The sequence below is a fragment of the Panicum virgatum genome, chromosome 3K (assembly GCF_016808335.1).
Source record: "Panicum virgatum strain AP13 chromosome 3K, P.virgatum_v5, whole genome shotgun sequence".
Classification (NCBI taxonomy): Eukaryota; Viridiplantae; Streptophyta; class Magnoliopsida; order Poales; family Poaceae; genus Panicum; species Panicum virgatum.
In genome coordinates this window covers 48741717-48762011 of record NC_053138.1, presented here as the reverse complement: position 1 = coordinate 48762011, position 20295 = coordinate 48741717, and the positions used below count along the sequence as shown (strand labels likewise).

The 20295-nt window shown below is 42.2% G+C and overlaps 1 protein-coding gene across 12 annotated transcripts; it reads left to right on the top strand.

Moving 5' to 3' along the window:
• Positions 1-8537: 8537 nt before the first annotated feature.
• LOC120699429 (disease resistance protein RGA5-like) lies at positions 8538-19748 on the top strand. Of its 12 annotated transcripts, none has more exons than XR_005685407.1 (5): positions 8538-9416; positions 10568-12596; positions 16971-17079; positions 19067-19174; positions 19460-19748. XR_005685407.1 is itself a non-coding variant. In XM_039983418.1 (4 exons), exons 1-3 carry the CDS (start codon positions 8614-8616, stop codon positions 12121-12123), a joined length of 2319 nt encoding a protein of 772 aa, XP_039839352.1. In that variant the 5' UTR covers positions 8538-8613; the 3' UTR covers positions 12124-12167; positions 12201-12271. The 12 variants fall into 12 exon arrangements, 6 of the variants coding, with proteins under 6 accessions (XP_039839352.1, XP_039839351.1, XP_039839350.1 ...); XR_005685404.1 differs by having other exon boundaries at positions 8539-9416; positions 10568-12624; XR_005685406.1 differs by having other exon boundaries at positions 16971-19174.
• The last annotated feature ends 547 nt before the right edge of the window (positions 19749-20295 follow it).

Here is a 20295-nt window from a genome sequence, read left to right as displayed (position 1 = left end):
GCAGGTGACTCAGCTTTCACCAGCTACACCTGAGGAGGCACCAGCTTTGGTTGAGGAGGAGGCGACTTCGACAAGGGAAGCACCGCGACACATTCAGCGTCGTCATCCATCTCAACAGATGCTAGGTGACCTCAATGAGCGAGTCACACGTTCCAAGGTAACAAGTATCGCTGGCTTTGCTCATTCAGTATTTGTTGCCTCTTTTGAGCCCAAAGATATTGGACACGTTCTTTCTGATTCTAATTGGGTCAATGCCTGCATGTGGAACTCGAAAATTTTGAAAGAAACCAAGTTTGGGTTTTAGTCGAGCCTCCACCTGCTTGTAATCCCATCGGAACGAAGTGAGTTTTCAAAAACAAGCAGGGTGAGGATGGGTTGGTTGTTCGAAACAAGGCTCGTCTTGTTGCCCAGGGGTTTTGCCAAAAAGAAGAGATTGATTTTGAGGAAACTTTTGCCCCAGTTGCTCGTTTGGAAGCGATTCGAATTTTTCTTGCATTTGCTGCTTGTAAGGGTTCTAAAGTTTTCCAAATGGACGTTAAATCTGTCTTTTTAAATGGTTTTATCGAAGAAGAGGTTTATGTGAAACAACCCCTGGTTTCGAAAATTCCAAGTTTCAAAACCGTGTTTATAAATTTCTGAAAGCACTTTATGTTTTGAAACAAGCACCTAGAGTTTGGTATGATAGATTGAAAACATTTTTACTGGCTCAGGGTTTTAAATGGGATGTGTGGATAAAACTTTGTTCCTCATGCGGTCTGGCACTGATTTTCTATTAGTTCAGATATTCGTGGATGATATTATCTTTGGTGGCTCTTCTCACGCTCTTGTCTCCAAGTTTTCTGAGCAGATGTCCAGAGAGTTCGAGATGAGTATGATGGGTGAGCTGCAATTCTTCCTCGGGCTACAAATCAAGCAAACTCCTCAGGGCACGTTCGTCCATCAAGCCAAGTACACCAGGGACTTGCTGTGGAAGTTCGACATGAGTGACTTGTCACCTCAGCCGACTCCGATCAGCACTTCTACGGCACTTGATGAGGACTTGGATGGCGAGGCGGTGGATCAGAAGGAGTACAGGAATATGATCGGCTCTCTCCTGTACCTGACGGCGACCCGGCCGGACATTCAGTTCGGGGTCGGCCTCTATGCGCGGTATCAGGCTTCGCTGCGCACCTCCCACAGGCAGGTGGTGAAACACATCTTCAGGGATCTGAAATTCACCCCTGAGTTTGGTCTCTGGTACTCTGCGGATTCTTCTCTGGTTTTGATTGGCTTTTCTGATGCCGATTTTTGTGGGTGTCGGTTGGATCGCAAGTCGACATCTGGCACTTGTCAATTTCTCGGTACATCTTTGGTGTCTTGGTCCTCTCGCAAGCAGGCTAGTGTAGCGCTTTCCTCCACGGAAGCTGAGTATGTTGCCGCTGCTAGCTGTTGCTCCCAGATCCTATGGATGAGACAAACCTTGCAGGATTATGGATTGAGTTTTGATAGGGTTCCCATCATTGTAGACAACATGTCCGCTATTAGCATTGCAAAAAACTCTGTCCTACACTCCAGAACCAAACATATAGATATCCGGTTCCACTTCCTGCGAGACAATCATGAGAGAGGCCACATAGACTTGATCCATGTCCCTTCAGAGAGGCAAACCACAGATATCCTAACCAAACCTCTTGAGCAGGACACATTTGCTCACTTGCGAGGGGAGCGTGGGGTTTGTTACCCCTTTTGATTGCTGACTTTTTCTTTGGATTAGCTTTGTAGGGTTTATTTGTTCTTCTCTTAGTTTTCTAAGTTTGGTAGTTGCATTATGCATATGCATTGTACATTTCTGCATTTTGCATTGCCTCACTTGCACTAGCATTCTTGTATACATTGCTATGACATCCTAGTACTTGCTAGTGTGAGTTTGTAAATGTGATCATCTATAGCTTGCTCCACTGTGTATATGACTTCATCTGAGTTAAGCTATTTTGATTTGAAAATTTGAAAACATGGTCACCCTGTCTTGGCTACTAGCATGTTAGGGCGTGTTGATATGCTTTGCTATCTCATTCATGCTAGTGTAGCCTTTCGTTCAACAATTCATACTTGACATGATCTAAAATTGATAAAATTGCTTGAATTGTGCTTGAAATGGAATGGAAAGATCCAGGTGGGATTGCTTGTCGCACTGATCGAGCTTTCGGGACGGCTCACTTTGCACTTGTGAGAACCCAGGCAAGCCTGTGCATGACTGAAACGAGTGCCTTAAGCTTCTGATTGCTTTTGGCATAGGCTTGGGCTCATTGTTAAGTAAAGCATGACAAGCTTTCAACCCCTGTCATTGAATTGCTTGATTTAATGAGATTGCAAAATCAATGTTTACAACATGTTTTGGATGTTTTTGGCTCACCTGTATGAGTTTGATTAGCATTGTCTTTCATTCCTTATTTGTTAGTGCTAGATCAAGGGTGATGCTTTTATTTCTCCTAAACTGGAACTTGCCTAGCTCTAGACTGATTTGATATACCCTGTTGAGCTAGATGCAGGTCTTGTTTATGGATGCACACGTGCTTGTGACTAGTTGTCGCTCATATCATTGTATCCCTGAATGCTTTCACTTACACCTCCTGCATTGCTTTCATTGCATAGCATATGTTCAGGGGGAGTCTCAGTTTCAGGGGGAGCTTTAGGTCTGTTTAGTCTTGATGTGTGCATGTGCAACAAGGGGGAGAAGTTTAGTGATCAAACAAGGGAGAAAATTGTTTGATTTTTGAGAGTTTCAAAAACTTGTTCTGCACAGCGCTTTGAGAGTGCATACATGTGGTGAGAGTTGCACTGCTATGGGGGAAATGTATTTCAGTGGGAGTTTCTGCTTTGTTTAGCTCCTGGTTTTCCCTCTGCTTCTGCTATGACTGTGTCGAGCCCTGCTTCTGTCTTTGAGGAGTCATGCTTGTGTTTGATTGATTGCGTCGAGCCGTTGCCCTTGTCTGAGGGAATCGATCTTTGCTTGGTTAAGTGACTTGTTCTTACCTCTTTTGAGCTTTTGTCACTTGTTCAAGTTCTCTCTTGCTTCTTTGTTCTTCACTGTTTTCGTTTCTCTCTTGGTTCAATTGTGGTGTGTTGATAATGCACTCATCAAGGGGGAGATTGTGGTGTGTTGACAATGCACCGGTACTGGGTCCACCCAAGGGTATAAGCTAATATCTTCTCTGTTTAAGCATTCTATTATCACTATGGTGCTTGTTGCTTTGTTCAGTAGCACAGTAGAGAATGCTTATGCTTATGTTTTGATATTCATGTTCATGTTAGTATCTGTCACATTATTTTTATGGATTAAAGCATGTTGCAAAATGTCTAGATATTCAACACTAGAAAATGCACACTTGCCCCACATGTCACATCCCTGCTTCGTACTATAGTATATATATAATCTTTGTTGTCGTTGCGTTGTTGCCTTTGATGAGCATCCATCAAATTGCTAAGGATGAACACTTTCATCGGTGTCAAGCTGCAAACCTTTTACTTTGCTCGCCCGCCATCACCTAACCTTCATGATTGATCTTTTTTATGGGTAGTGGTTAGCTTACGAGTGACTGACAGAGACATGCAGAGGATGGCAGCATCCTGGTAGGAACCTTACGGCACATTTGTTATTTGACAAAAACGTTTCTTTCCATTGGCTACATGTAAAGGGTTCTAAAAAGGAATAATGATTTTGGCATCGGGAGAAAGAAACATTTTGTTTCGACTTAATTTTCCCCCTGCCCCTTTGTCCGTCTACGGCATTTCCTGGAAGCTTCGTCATGCCAATTAACTCAGATCAGAGAAACAAGACAGCTGGAAACACCACGCTTGCAACCACTTTAGCTGAGAGAGCAGAGCACGGAGGTTTAGATGGCTGACATAGTGGTGAGAGATTCCACCGGGCTGATATTTTATAACGTTGCAGCACGCACATTAATGAACGGTCTAAGCACTTCTGTATCGATTTTTCTCAAGTTAATTCTAACACCACATTGTATAAGAGATGATAAACGGTCTAAACATTGCTTATAAATTTTAAGGATTGGGCTAAAAACAACTAGGCTTATATTTTATATATTTCTATGCGTAGAATAATTAAGAGCTGAGTTGGATTCTGAAGGAGAGATTAGAGTCATGATCCGTTACCACTTCTAATAGCATTTGATCAACCCACACTGTCAACCATTGGATGCTAAGATGCTGCTGTTGTCCGACACGCCAATATATACTATTCTCTCCAAATTCTATTCAAGCGTAGTAGTTGAGTTCCCAGTGAGTCCAATAAGGATAAGGGCATCCCGAACCCACCATATAAGCCAGTGTCTATAGAATTTATTAGAGTGCCACATGAGCAAAAGTCTGATGTGGCATAGGAATCAACGAAGAAAGAGAAGGAAAAATGAAGAAACGGTGGCGCAGGCAGGAAACTGGGTCGACACTCGCACCGATACATAGGAAACAGCCGGTTTTTGCGTTGGGGCAGAATCTTCGTTTCCTTGCCACGCGCTTTCTCCATGCTCCTGATCCGCTACGTCCGTGTGGTCTGTGGCCATGCTCCAATCTTCAGCATCCTGCGCTCCAGTCGACGAGCTTCTAGTTGCCTGTGGTGGCGGCGGCATCAGGCATCGGTGCCCTTCCTGCCTTCGATATATGCCGCCGGAACTCGAAGGTTGATGAGGACAAAATAAAGCAATTGTAAATTTGTAATTTATGCGTGGGTTGTAAATATGAGCCAACAACTCACAGCTGAGGAACTCGCTCCTCAGCAAGGACATCGAGTTCCTCAGCTGTGAGTTTACAAGCACGCTCAATCATGGGTGTGAATCTAACCGGCCACGACTTATGTCCATGGCTAACCGGCCTTGGAGTGTCTCACGAAGGCGTGAATCTACAGGACAAAAAGAACTATAATTTCTGCATCGACTGAATGGAGAATCTTGACTCCTGAGAACCTTTGATGTTCGTGGGTAATGTTTCCTTTTAAGATCAATTGGGACCTCCACTACACCATGTCACCTTGAAACTCCAATGGACCAGTCTACACAAGCAAAAGAATTAACTCTGCACCTTCGCTGCCATTTTCGCTCGGAGAGAAAATGGTGACCACAGCATTGAGCGCTTCTACTCTTGCTCCATGTCCATGGCATCTAAGCTATATGGCAAAACTTGACACTTTCCTACGAATGTTTTCAAGATTTACACTCTTTTTGTTTAGGAGGAATCCTAAAAGGCTTAGTTGGGAGGAGTGTTACTTTTTATCATAGTATTATCTCTTCTTTGTCTAAACCCCTTGGTGGGCGCGTGAATTCGGAACACAAAAAATACGATTTGGAATGGGAGAGCATCTTGGGAATACTTAATTTTGCTTAGACAAGTGGTACCAACTTTTCGCCAAAAACAAATGACATTACCAACTGCGCCTATATATATTTCCTGGAAACTCCACTAAGCCAGTTCGCTCAAACCAGAGATTTCCAGTTTTGTTACTCATAGCATTAGCACTATAGCAGTTGTAATGGAATATTGGTTGAACTTAAAAAAAAAACTAGGCATAGTGCTACTACTACGAGTAAAAGTAAGCTATGAGGAACAAAACATGACCTGTTAGTGGGAAACAAAGGCACGGGTATTGTTATCAATTCACCGGAAACGAAATTTGATTCCTGTTGATATAAATTTTGAGTATATAAATTTGTGCTTATACAACTGACTTCTTTGTCTATATTTTTCTAAAGTTAATTAATTCTAACATCACATGACATGGCAATTGATCAACCCACTCGATCAGGCATTGGATGCCAAAAGATTCTGACACGCCAATGTATATATACTACTCCCTCCTTCCCCGTTTATAAGGCATGGTGGAACATGACACGGTCTTCTAAACAACACTTTGACCATTTATTTATCATATATTATATCACTTTTGATTATAAACTTATAATCATTGTAAAATATATTTGATTATGAATCCAATCATATGAAATTTGCATTATAAAAATAAAAATTTAATAGTCAAATTATTGGTCAAAGATGACAAGGTTTGAATCTTGATATACGTGTATACCTTATAAACAGGGAAGGAGGGAGTACTATGTTTTCACCATTGGATTCTACTATTTAAGCGCAGTAGTTGAGTTCACGCGGAGTCCTAGAAGGCTAAGCATGTGAGGGGGTGTTAAATAACTGTGGAATCCGAGGCTAATTAATTTATAATCCTGGCACGATTGTAATAACTGTGGAATCCGAGGCTAGTATTCTGTCGTTATCCATCAGACTCCGTGTTCTGGTCTCACGTGGGTGTGGATCTCGAGGACACAAGTAATTTTAATTTAGAGTAAAATGCATTAGAAGTCCATCAATTTTAATTCTTAGGCCAATCTCAGTGGGAGTGTCATAAGAGTGTCATGGATATTAAATTTACTAATATGTACCAATAGTACCAGGAGAGAGAAGTGAGGAGTGTGATCACCATGACACTCTACTGGCATAGTTCTTAAGATTCCAGTCTAGATAACTCTGTCGATGACACTCCCACTGAGACTAGTCTAAGAGGATGCCACTTAGGTCCATCAACTACGAGATTGCATTTTTGGGTCTATAAACTTATAATTTGTATCATTTAGGTCCATGAACTCTGAAAGTCCATTTCTAGGTCTATAGACTTGTAATTTATGTCACCTGAGTCCATATCCCTCCACCTAGCCTTCATACATCGATATCATACCAACATGAAGGGTGAAATTTGAGCTCTGATTTTGAATCAAGAGCATATGGAGAGGAGATATGAGGGATGAAAGACTTATTTTGGAGGTTATTTACATGTATTAAGATTTAGAGGGAGCTTACATACTGTCATTGATGAGTTCTGAAGTTTAGATCTAGATATGATCCCGTAACATAGAGACTCAACAACATGTATACCGTGATAGAAGATATCATGTACTCTGTTGTGGCGCATGTAGCCGAATATGATGGCGCTAGGTGTTGTTGTGAAAAATCTAATGACGACGTTAGACTTGGGTCAATCTAGAGTGGTTCTTAGTGAGTTGTTGAAATATATTCATGGACAACGAGATTGGTGTGACCTTTGTGAGTGCGTCTGTGGCAACACGACTGCTCATGGATGAATTTTATGATCTAAAAATGTACTTTTTGAGTTTATGGATCTTAATGGCACAAATTGTAAATTTATGGACCTAAAAATACACTTTCAGAGTTTATGGGCCTATATTTTCAAAGTTTATGGACATAATTGACACAATTTACAAGTTGATGGACCTAAAAATACACATTTAGAGTTCGTGGACCTAAATGACACCCCCTTACAAATTGATGTACCTCTGGTACATTTTACTCTTTAATTTATATGAACTTTATGTTGCCCAGCTAATCATGACTATGTCACGTTGCATAGATCTATTTTTTATTTTTCGAGAATAAATAAAATATAAATTTTTAATATCTGATAGTAATCATCTAGATCTATCTAAATGGAAGGTCCACATTTACTTCGGTGTACCGTAGCAAAACCCTATAAAAAAACAATCTAGGGTTATGTATGCATATCAATCGTTTTCTCGTGTTGGTGAATATATTGATGGGCAGAATAAATGTTTTGTTTCTTCGGTTCAGAATTGTTTTAATTTAATCTTTTTGTTAAGTTATTATTGAAATTACACACAAGTACGGCTGAAGATGCCGGCTCTGGTACTCCATTATTTCAAAAATTACCACCTATCATGATGACTCTCATAGAGAACAGTGCAATAGTGCAAATGCAAGTGTATTATTGCACGTGGCATGTGACCTGCACTCTCACGGGTGTGTGAGTACGGTGGTGTGATTGTAAAGTACGAAAGGTAGTAGCTACTTATTTCTTTAAATTTTTTCTGACCATTGATCTATAAAAAATAAATTAAATCAGTACTTAGTCCCATATTTTGGAAGTATAAGGTACTTCACCCTAAGTATTTTTGGGTATTTTCTACCTTCACCACCGTAGAATTTTACTAGATGGACGGCTCCTATTTTTTTTCGATTTTTGTAAAATTTCGCTCTATATGAATAATCCTTGTAACGGAAACAAATTTTGATTCACTTTGAGATAAATTGTGAATACATATTTTTATTCTCTCGGAGCGTTGGAGTGCACTGAACGGTCTAACCACTAATTTTCTTACTCTTCCGAACTTAATTTTTAGCGTCAGATGACATTGCACTTGACCAACCCACTCGATCACGCATTGGATGCCAAGATTCTGACACGCCAATGTGTACTAGTATATATTTCACGGGGCGTCCTAGAAGGCTAAGCATGTGAGGGGTGTATGTTAACTAACAGGGGTATCAGAGCAGAGGTTAATTAATAATCCAGGCACCAACGTGAAGAAAACAATATTCTGTCGTTAGGCCATCAGACTCCGTGTTCTGGTCTCACATGGGTGTGGATCTTGAGGACAAAAGAAATTGTAATTTCTGTAGAGTGGCCACGATGATAAGACCTTCCCCAACACCATTACCCGGAAACTCCCCTGCTCCATTTTCATTCCAACCAGAGAGCTCACACCAGCAGATGCTACCACTTCTGCTGAGAGAGAGGTCGAGATGGCTGCCATAGCGGTGAGCGCCTCCACTGGAGTGATGAACTCGCTCCTCTCCAAGCTCTCCATCCTGCTTAGTGATCAGTACAAGCAACTCAAGGGGGTCCGCAAGGATATCGAGTTCCTCAGCTGTGAGCTCGTCGACATGAATGCAGCGCTGGAGAAGCTAGCGGATATGGAGAAGATGGATGTTCAAACAAGGGTGTGGAGGGACAAGGTTCGTGAGATGGCCTACGATATTGAAGATTGCATTGATGTCTTCATGCATCACCTTGGCCAGGGACATGACAAGGATGGCTTATTCCGCAAGACCGCACGCAAGATCAGGAAGCTGCGAGTGCGCTACCAAATTGCCAACAAGATTCAAGAACTCAAATCTCGTGTTGTGGAGCAGAGCCAGAGCCGAGATAGATACAAGATTGATGAAGCCCCTGCCACCTCTACAGTTCCTCCAGTCGATCCACGGGTGCAAGCAATGTTCGAAGATGCAAAAAGGCTCGTGGGTATTGATGGTCCAAGAGATGAAATCACCCAGTGGCTGATGGAGGAAGGTGATACTTCTGAACAGCTTAAAGTGGTGTCCATCGTGGGTTTTGGGGGTCTCGGCAAGACAACTCTTGCAAACCAAGTGTACAACAAAATCAAGAGTGAGTTTCAGTGCACAGCGTTCGTGTCAGTTTCAAGAAGTCCTGATATGCCAAAGATTCTGAAAGACATGCTTTCTGAAGTTGGATATCATAGCATGGATATGGCAGATGACGTCAGCAAGCTTATCACGGCCCTCACTGAACACCTTGCAGATAAGAGGTATGCCCGTTCAAAAAAAATGTCATAGTACATTTATTTGAGGATATGAGACTAACTTATTTTTGTCTGTTGTCATTGTATCTGCAATTCATCCTAGTCTAAGAATACAAGATTTGTTGGATTTTCTGATGCCGAATGACAGTAGATAGCTACCCCATCTGATTGTTATGGAACGTTTACTGCAATTTACTTGATGATGTAGATCTTTTTCCAGTTGAGTTTTTTCATCATTTATATTAATTAATAATTTTTATATTAGGCGTTGGCATCTTTATGTCGTCCCTGGTTGGGTAGAATAATGGGGCCGTCTATTCGTCGTTAGCATGGAGAAAGCCTGCGCAACTCCAGGGAGCAGGGAGCTGCCCCATACGGACTGCTCTATGGTGTTTTTTCAGATTAAAAAAACAACAGTGAAAAATAAACACCACTATTTGTTAAGTCATTAACCTTTTTTGTCCCTGCTCCTTCACTAGCTGGAATTCCCATTCCCAATTCCAAATTTTGGATAGGGGCAGCCAAAGCTGGGTGACCAAGCTGGGCTATAGGTGGAGACAAAAGTCCTCCCTCCGTTCTAAATTATAATTGGTTCGACTTTTCTAATCTCAAGTTTAACCCCAAATTTATTCAAAATATCACTTATTTTATTATGGCTTGCATTATTTATATAAATTCTTCAAGAATGATTTAAGCCATAGTAAAAAATTATAATATGAAATTGAGAGAGTAGTTGACAGCTTGAACGAAGGGACAACAGAGGATGACGAGCTTCCCCCTCCTCAACGGTCAACACGACCATCAGTTTAGCCCAGGTGTAGATGCAACTCCGCCTTCCATGGTTGGGTACAGTCTTCTCCAGCACGAGGAGGGAACTGGCCTTAGGCAAGGGAAAGCCCCTGTGAGTCCAACGAGCTGTGCTCCATCCGGACGACCGCGCTATGCTGCTGCTGCTGCTGCTCTGTTTCAGAATACACAATAGTGAAAAAGTAAACATTGCTATTCGTTTTAGAATCATGAACACTGTATTGGTCGTGGCATAGCTGGCCAGGCCAGGTCATTTAAATGGGGCAATGTTTTTATTACAGTTCCAAGTATTTCACAATGGAAGTTGTGATATAACAGAAAAATTAACTTCAACATTACTTTATTTTCAGGTACCTAGTTGTAATTGATGACATATGGAGCAGCCCGGCATGGAACATCATTAGGTGTGCATTCATGCAAAACAATAAAAGTAGTAGAGTTATCACTACTACACGCATTCAAGAAGTAGCTACAGCATGTTGCTCAGGATGCCAAGGATACGTGTATGAAATACAACCGCTTAACAGCCTTGACTCTAGAAGCTTATTTTTTAAACGGCTATTCGACACAGAGGATGGCTGTCCCAAGCAATATAGAGAGATCTCTAAAGATATGATAAAGAAGTGCCGTGGTGTGCCATTGGCTATTACCAGCATTGCTAGCCTTTTGGAAAGCCAAGGCATGCATGTTGAGAAATGGGAGAAAATTCGGGATTCTCTGGGTTATGAGCTTGAAACTAGCTCTAAAATGGAATGGATGAGACATGTGCTAAGCCTTAGCTACAATGACTTGCCACATCATCTCAAAACATGTTTGCTTTATCTTGGTGCATATCCTGAAGACTATGAAATTTGGAAGAATGATTTGGTTAGGCTATGGATTGCAGAAGGATTTGTTCCTGAAAAGCATGGTTTGGATCTAGAGGAGGTTGCTGAGGGCTATTTTAATGAATTGATCAACAGATGTATGATCCAACCTGTTGTTGATCATATAGGTGAGATTTTAGGTGAGGTGAGGTCATGTCGAGTTCACGATCTAATGCTTGATCTTATTCTGTTGAAGTGTACTGAAGAAAACTTTATCACTACCAATGGTTGTCTGCATAATATGAAAGGAACATCACAAGTTCGTCGGATTAGCCATCAGTTCCATACCAGAAATATGGCCCTAGCAGTGGAAAGGATGAATCTATCACAACTTCGGTCCTATATGTTGTACCCTGCAGCTAAGTATGTACCTGTTATTTCCAAGTTTGAACTATTGCGAGTGCTGCGCTTGGAGTCCGATTCCTATGGAAGGAAAGACTCTGAGTGCCTTGATTTATCCAACAGCACAAGTCACCTTTTTCTGTTGAGATACCTGGAGGTTAGTGGCTTTCGCTTGAAACTGCCAAAGAAATTTGGAAAACTTCAGCATTTGATGACCCTACGTTTGGCAATAAACTTGTTAGATTTTAGTAATCCCACACTGGATGTTACTTCTTTGTCATCACTGAGGCATCTCACCCTCCCATATAATCCAATTTGTTTGGAGCTGCGCAATGGAGTCAGCAAACTGAGCAACCTACAAACTCTGGAGTGGTTTGATATAAGCATGAACTCTGTCGAGACCATCAAAGAACTCGGTGAGCTGACCAATCTAAGGGAGCTTGACCTCAAGGCCTCAGGGGGTACCAAAGAAGAAGATTCTGAAACCAAAACTCTAAAGTACGACACCCTGGCAGCTTCCCTTCGCAGGCTTGGTAACAGTAACCTCCGCCAGCTACATGCTGGCTTTTCTGCCCCAGAGCAGTTTTGGAATAATTGCTTCACATGTCCGCACCATCTGCAGTGGATTGGTTTCACCATCATAAAAACCTCCCAGATTCCAACGTGGATGGCACAAGCTAATAGGTTGGCATATTTAGACCGGCTTCAAGTTGCGCAGCTCCCGAGCGAGGACGTCCAAGTTCTGGCACAGATGCCCTGCCTCGCTTACCTCTCCCTGGTAGCCGAAATGGTCCCCGAGAAAAGCATCATCATCCGCTCCAACGCATTCCCAGTCCTCAAGCAATTTATATTTAGCTATAGGTTGTCCTGCCTGATGTTTGAGCCAGGCGCAATGCCACGGCTAAAGAAACTTGACATAACCTATGATTCTCGTGGACCCGGTTCAGAGCATGAGGTCAGTCCCGTTGCTGGAGTCGAGCACCTCGCAAGCCTTGAAGAGGTCTCCGTGGTAGTAAAGGCCAAACATGGTGAAGGGTCCAAGCTTGGGTCTTTATGCAGGGAATCCATCCAAAGGCATCCGAGATATCAATCCATGAATGTCGACGTAGAATATGAAGACGGTGATGATGATGGTCTAAGCTTTTCTGAGGATGATGATTAAGCTATCCGGGTATAGTTAATGCTTCATCCCTTGTCCGGTACAATTCTATTCACCTTTTCTATTCGTTGAGTTTTTTCCCTTGCCTTTTTAATTTCGAGAAACTTGGGACTACAGATAATTCCATCACGAGGTGGCTAATTAAGATGCTTGATCGTCATGCCAATGGCTATGCTTGATTCCAACTAACTTTCCACAGTGGTTCAGCCATGGAACAAATCATGCTTGCATAAGGCACGATTCTGTTTTCCCATAGATCACTATCGTACCCCTCTTTGTGCCACCATTTTCTTAATAGTGGACCTTCTCATTTCGTATTTTGTGAAGAAAACTACTGAAATACGTAGATCTGCAACGATATTATCACTCAGGCATGAATGAGGCAGTTACAAAATTTCCGAGCATCTAATTGTAGAACCAAGTAATAACCACATAATTTGCCACCAAACAAGATACTTGCTACAACATGGTCACCAACCAAACAACTTGGTCTTCCCACAAAAGTCAGGCAGGGCACAAGAGTGGCTCATGACGAAAGTTCTATAGAAAATTCAGTAGGCAATTAAACATGTTTGAATGCTAATGAGTAATGACTTACATTCCAAACTTCTACTTGTGCTAGATAGCCCTAGCTATTTTAAATCTCCATCAGTTCTACTTGTAATGGATTACTCTTGCTTTGTAAATACTTCACATGTTCCAATTGTGACAACATTTTGGGCAGTGACCCGTGTCAGATGTGCATCTTAGTCCCTTTTCATAGAAAAACATTAAATTACTTTACTAAGAAAATATTTCTCGTGATATTATGGCTTAAAATCTAAAGGTCTAGCCATGTAGATTCATCTATACTGAATAAAGTACCACAAAAATGGAAGTAGGGTAAATAGAAGACCACATTTAATATATGCAATAGGCAGCCAATTAGGCAAAAATGCTCATGTTTGTTTGTCCCTTGGCTTGATCAGAATTTGCTTACTTTTGAACTCATGTTCATGCTTTCAGTTCTCATAGTGGGTTCATCCATGGAGCATCCTGTCAGCTGAATAATATGAGCATTCATCTGCATCACGAATCATCATCACCAACCTCACTGATGTTTTACAAACTTAAAATATTAGAAAAATACTCCTGATCATGTTAATGGAGAGTACAGGTGAAGCAGATGATGGAGACGCTGCAGAAGCCTAAGTTCAAACCGATTGAGACTGTTTCTGTCCTGATTTTTCATTAGTTCTTAGCAATATCACTGGCCATGTGGCTTGAACTCTAGCCTGGCTCCGTATTGCTGGGTGGCAGTAGCTCTTGCGTAATACGCTGCTTCTACCTTTCCCTTATCCTATATCCACTTCCCATTATGCAGTACTTATCAATTATTGTTTCAAGACATCTTGTTTGCTTGTAGAATTATGGTGGCTTTGCTTTGTTCTAGGGTATCAGAATGAACTATATCTTTTGAACTCTTTTTGGTGGCATAATAGGACTGCAATCTGCCTTACTCCTCATCACCTGGTTTTCTAACGAGAGCTGAGAACTTGAGATCGCACCTGTTGACTATTGGCATGTGTTTCTCCACCACTTTTCATAAGATTAGGTGGTATGTGCATTTCGTAGACTATACTATATGATGAATAAATGTCAGAGAGCCGGGTCCCAAAATATATTTTCCCAGTTGCTTACTCCAAGTTCCTATATTGATCAATGAGAATTGATCCGGTGAACCTCTTTTGAATTGTGCACGAATCTTGAAGCAAACATAATTATTAAGTCGTACTAATATTTATTAACTCAAGCCTTGGATCCAGCCAGGGCCCCACCTACCTCCCAGCCCAGCTCATCAACTGAATTCCTTAGAAATAGGGATCCGTTCGATGGTAGAGCAGAAACGAAATTCAGGGGCAGCACATTTCTTGGGTGTAGGTCACGGCCGCGCTCTCTCACCACTTCTACAAAACCACATCAGCGGGTCCGATCACAGTGCAGCTCGTTGGCATGGAGCCCTATATCCTGCTGCTGAAGTGGTGACCTGGATCTGTGACCTGGATGTCGAGCGGCCGGCTGACGTCGCTGCTAGATTACAGCGGTGATTCACTTTAGAACCAAACACAAAGCAGCTACACCTTCCTCTCTCTCCCTCTCTCCTTGCCTAATTTAGCACTAACAATCTCAAAGTTTGTGCTAAAGCCTATGAAAATGATCATTAAGCACTACGGTGGCTAGGATGTCTTTTTGAATGTGTATGAGCTTCCTCTATATTCCGGCAACCTCAAGTGGGCGAGTGAAGGCGGTATAAATAGCCCAGCTCATCAACTGAATTCCTTACAAATAGGGATCCGTTCGATGGTAGAGCAGAAACGAAATTCAGGGGCAGCACATTTATTGGGTGTAGGTCACGGCCGCGCACCTGCAAATGGTTTGGGCCAAAGTGGTTTTAGTGGATTGGATTTGCTCTGGGCTTGTTTTGGTTGGTTGTAAATGGGTTCATCATATTAATTGGTTTGGTTTGAGTTGGATGCTGAAATGAATAGTTCGGCCTGATTTGGATTGGGCCTCAATGATTTGGTTCTAAATGGATCGAGCCCATAAATTGGAAACGGATACACATCCATGGTAAACCCTATCCTGCCCCGGACCCCGGCACCCATCCGCCACCCTCGGCCCGTCGGCCGCCTCGGCGCCAGGCGGTCGCAGGTCCTCGCCGGCGCCACGCCTCCACCAGCCACCGTTGCCGTCGGCAAGCCTTGCCGGCCTCTGCCGCCACGCCTCGCCGGCCCGCCGCAGCCACGCATTCATCGGCCGCCGCCGCCGCCGCCACGCCTCCCAGCACCCGCTGGCCGCCACCACGCTCGTGGACGCGGAGCCGCCGTCGCCACGCATCACCGGTCCCCGCCACCGCCGTCACGCCTCGCGGTCGCCGGTTCTCTGCTGGGTCAAGATTAGGCCGAGGTGCTGTCGGCGCTCATCTACAGAGTGAGGAACTCGCCGCCGGACAAGTGACTGACTCATGCTCTTGCAGTCTTGCTCGATCTGTGCTTCAAATCAGTGTTTGCAATGTTGAATCACTGCTCTGCTTTCCTTTCCCTATGCATTCTGAACAGTGAACAGGCAGTGGCTAACTTCAATCGTTTTGGGTCGGATTAGGTTACCATTAGTACATCCGTCTGAATACAGTAGTGTTATGTTTTTCAAAGACTAAATTACAGTCATTTAGGTTTGTTCGAAGAAAAAGATTACAGTCATTTAAAGCTTGCAGTGTGGCTTGCAAGCATTATTCCTAGTTGTCTTCTGTTGCAACAGGGACTGTCAAAATTACCTCAGCGTTGTAGAATTCACCTTTACTTGTTAGCATTCAAACATTTCTTCTGAAGGGCAGAATTTCCGTCTCGGCTAACTGCCTAGCCTAAGTTTGTGAAAGACATGCCTTTGTGCTTGTTAAACAGAAACTTACATGATTGTTTACTCTGCTTTGCCAAGACTTTGGTCCGGCTTGCTATTACTGCTTATTGCTTAATTGCTTGAGCCTGTAAGCAGCTTATCAGTACAACTTGCTGACAAAGACTGAGGTTGGCCGCAGCTAAGCAATTTTAGTTTAACAAAAAAATTCTAAATTTCTGCTTCAGATCGGGTTGAATTAATTATTCTCCATTACCTGTTTTACTGTGCCTTCTCGTTCTTGCCAAGGCCACCAATCAAGGTAGATGCACTCAAAAAGACAAAGGGGACCGGCACTTGGCAAATGTGTTCGGATCGCTAAACAAATTTCTACGAGGTCGTTCCAGTGCTCTTGTTAGGGTTACCGTATGGTTAGTTGATTGTTTTGGCTGGTTCCTATGCTCAACCACATGTTGTGCGCTGGACGTTTCTATCAAGTGCTTAATATTAATCTTGGCTTATGCGTTACCTACTAGCTACTGTTTCTGTGTGCCTTGTCTTGAGCATTTTTTAGGTTCCCCATCCCTTTTCCACATTTGAGCCATTATACAGCTTTTATTCTGGAATATAGTTGGAGCATCAGTTGTGTTGTTGCCCATTCAAAACTAAGATTTCTGGATGACATATGTTCACTTTTGATGTTTTGACTGGAACTACCATTATTTTGGTTTATCCATTAGATTGCGCATCTACGCGACACTGAGTGTAGACATAATTATAAGGATGCCCTTTCCAGCAACAGTCTTTATCCATAGAGAAATCTTAGTCGGTATTTTTCTTTGATCTTAATAAACTTCTGCTGGCAGCAATTATTTGTACTGCATACTGTAATTATTTTGTTCCCCAAAAATGGAAATCTTCTTCATACATACTTTTTTTTGCTTTATATGTACTGTAACAACAATATTCTTCATACACAATTTTAACTGATCCACCCATTGCTTGCTTGTGCAGATTCATTGTTACTACCTCAAAATTGTCTACAAGCACACCCCACACAACTGATAGCTCTAGAACCGATGACGAGCATGATTCATCTCAACCACGTGTTAGGAGATCAAAGGTATGGCAATACTTTGAGCAGGATTTGGTGATGGTAGATGACGTTTGGAAGGCAGTTTGCAAGTATTGTGGGCTGAGACTTGGGGCTCAATCGGGCAATAGTAGTCTTAGAAGTCATATTGCTACAACTTGCCCGGCTATTGGAGATGATGATAGAAACAGTTTTTTAGCCACCATAAAGAAAAAATCTTCAGATACCTTTGTGTTTGACCCCGTCTTAAGTCGTGAGCGCATGGTTCAGTTTGTCATACATGCTGAAATCGAATTCAATAAATTTGAAGACCCTTACTTTGAGCCATGGATGGAAACTCTACAACCAACAATGAAATGTGTAGGGTGCCAAACCGTTCGTAATGATTGCCTCAAGATGTATGAGAAGATGAAGCAAGATCTTCACAGTGAGTTTTCGGTCTTAGACTCTCGTGTGTGCTTCACATCTGATATGTGGACTTCCCTTCAGAACTTAGGATATATGGTCATAACTACACATTTTGTGGATGCTGATTTCAAGCTTAAGAAGAAAATCATTAGTTTGAAGGAAGTCAAGTATCCTCGTACCGGCTATGCTTTAGAAGAGGCTATTGTAAGCAGCCTAACTGAGTGGGGTTTAAGGGAGAAAATGCTTACTTTAACCTTAGATAATGCAGGAAACAATACCAAGGCATGTGAACTAATAGTATAGCATCACAAGCATGAGTTGTTATGTGAGGGAGCACATCTGCATGTTAGATGTTCTGCACATATTTTGAATATTCTAGTTCAAGATGGAATGGAACTTATTCATGCTGCAATAGACAAGATTCGTGAGTTGTTGAAGAGCATAGAATCTTCACCGTCACGAATTCAAAATTTCAACTCAATTGCAACTAATAAGGGCCTTAAAGCAAAACGTGGCATTTATCTGGATATACCAAACAGATGGAATTCTACATTTAAAATGGTACGAGAAGCATTAGATTACAAGTCTGTACTTAGTACTTATGCTGAACAATATCTTGAAGTTGCACCAAATGAAGAAGAATGGTCAAAAGCCGAAGCGATATGTGTATTTCTCAATGCTTTTGAAGAAGCCACAAATCTTGTATCGGCTGACCGAAAACCAACTTCGCACAAATTCTTACCATTAATGCTTTCTATTCGATATGCTTTGAATGATCCGGCTTGGCAAAATAGTGAAGTTTTGGTAGATTTGGCTGCTGCAATGAAGGTTAAATTTGCGAAATATTGGGAGCTTAAACCAGTGCCTAATGAGTCTAGCCTCCGGAGAAGGAAAGAGTACAATTTTAACATTGTAATTGTCATTGCCACTATCTTAGATCCAAGAAGAAAGTTTGATTATGTGGAATTCTTTTATGAGAAAGTATGCAGCAGTTTCGATCAAGCTGATAAATGTACGAAATCAGCACAAGATTGGCTGAAGAAGTACTTCAATGAGTATGAATGACTTGCAAGGAGTGATGGCTTAGCATTTGTGTCAAGTTCAAGTGGAAGTACATGTACTGTTGGTTCACCTGTGCTTGGGAAAAGGGTACTAGAAGAAGAATTTGCTGATTTCAAATCTCGTCGTCGAGTTGTTCGTAGGCCAAAATCTGAGATTGACACATATTTGGAAGAGGATCCTGCCGAGAATAGTAAAAGATTTGATGTGTTGGGTTGGTGGAAGGCTCGTGCTGATCAGTTTCCTGTCTTATCAAAGATGGCTAGGGACTTTCTTGCTATCCCACTTAGCATCGTATCATATGAATCGGCTTTTAGTCGTGGCAATAGGATTCTAGGGGACACAAGAGGCTCGCTAACGCTACAGATGTTGGAGGCTTTAGTTAGTACAAAAGATTGGCTCACTATAGTCCAAGATAAAGATAAGGATAAGGACGATGAAGATACCCACTGTTTCTTTTACCTTCAATTGTCACCAAATTTTTATTTGAAATCTGCATAGATGAGAAGTTGTTGTTCTTAAGGCAAGTTTCTGTCTTTTTTGGATGTAGGGATCTTAAGTGAAGCTGTTGGGGTTGGTGTAGGGCAGAATGTGCCACATTTTCTAAGCATGCTACATGAAGATTCTCTCCCTGGCTCACTCTAAGACTCACTTCCTAGTAAGACACGACACAATAGTCTAAATAACAACTGTTTTTGGCGATGACATCTGAACAATGTGACATATGAGCCACGCAAGATATATATTTTTCTTTAGTAATTGCAGTTTGGATCCAAAGAAATCATTATATTTATACTTCCTTTGATTCAACTATTCTGTTTCTTGATTATGTGGCCAAGCTTGTTCTTTCGGTACTTGCCAATATTTTCCTCTTGCTTTTGGTTGTTAAATAGGTCTGCAAATATCACAGTGAAAGTAATGGGTTTGCTTCTTGTTTTACCAGGTTGGTCACAACTACCACAAGCCTGAAGCCGGAAGCAAATGTCATATTATTTTTTCTTTTGTTATGCTAGCGCAAGCCTGGACTTGGAAGCAAATATCATTGCATTGTGACCATCCTGTGGCAGCCCGTATGGTTGTAAATGTATGGCAGTTCTGTAGAAATTACTAGATTGTGAATTATCATGTGGGATCCTTTTTTCTGATCAAGCTTAGAAACTAAGTGTATACTGGACTTGATGGCATGTTTGCATAATCTGTAGTACAACTATGAAAAAGCCTCATTGTAGTTTCGACCATGGGTATGGGTGGTATTTCTATGTTGCCTACATGTATTCATACTTGTCATACTAGTGTTGCCTACGGGTGTTTGTTGGAAATATGTATACTTGTGTTGCCTACCGGTGAACAGCAGAGCAGGCAGCCAGCACTCCAGCAGCCAACGAGGCAACCTGCAGTGTACACAGTAGGCTGCATAGAAAGCTACCGGACTGGAGAAGCAGAGCACGCAGGCAGCAGGGCCAGCAGCGCCGTGGTCTCAAACCAAGCTACCGGACCGGTTTCAAACCATGGTTTGAGATTCTGGATTGGTCTGGTTTGGATTTAATAATGTGTGTGGTTTAGTGGGGTTCGGTTCTGGTGGAAGAAAAAGTAGAGCAGGCTGGAGTGGGTTTTGGCAAGAGGCCACGTGGGTTTGATTTGGTTATGGTCCGGATCCCAGATCATTAGCAGGTTGAGCCGTGCTCTCTCACCACTTCTACAAAACCACATCAGCGGGTCCGATCACAGTGCAGCTCGTTGGCATGGAGCCCTATATCCTGCTGCTGAAGTGGTGACCTG

What these genes read in the sequence shown, in the direction of transcription:
- LOC120699429 (XM_039983416.1), top strand. Translation starts at nt 8,614, where the DNA reads ATGGCTGCCATAGCGGTGAGCGCCTCCACTGGAGTGATGAACTCGCTC. An exon ending in GAACACCTTGCAGATAAGAG is followed by an intron (nt 9,417 to 10,567) that starts GTATGCCCGTTC and finishes CTTTATTTTCAG; the next exon opens with GTACCTAGTTGTAATTGATG.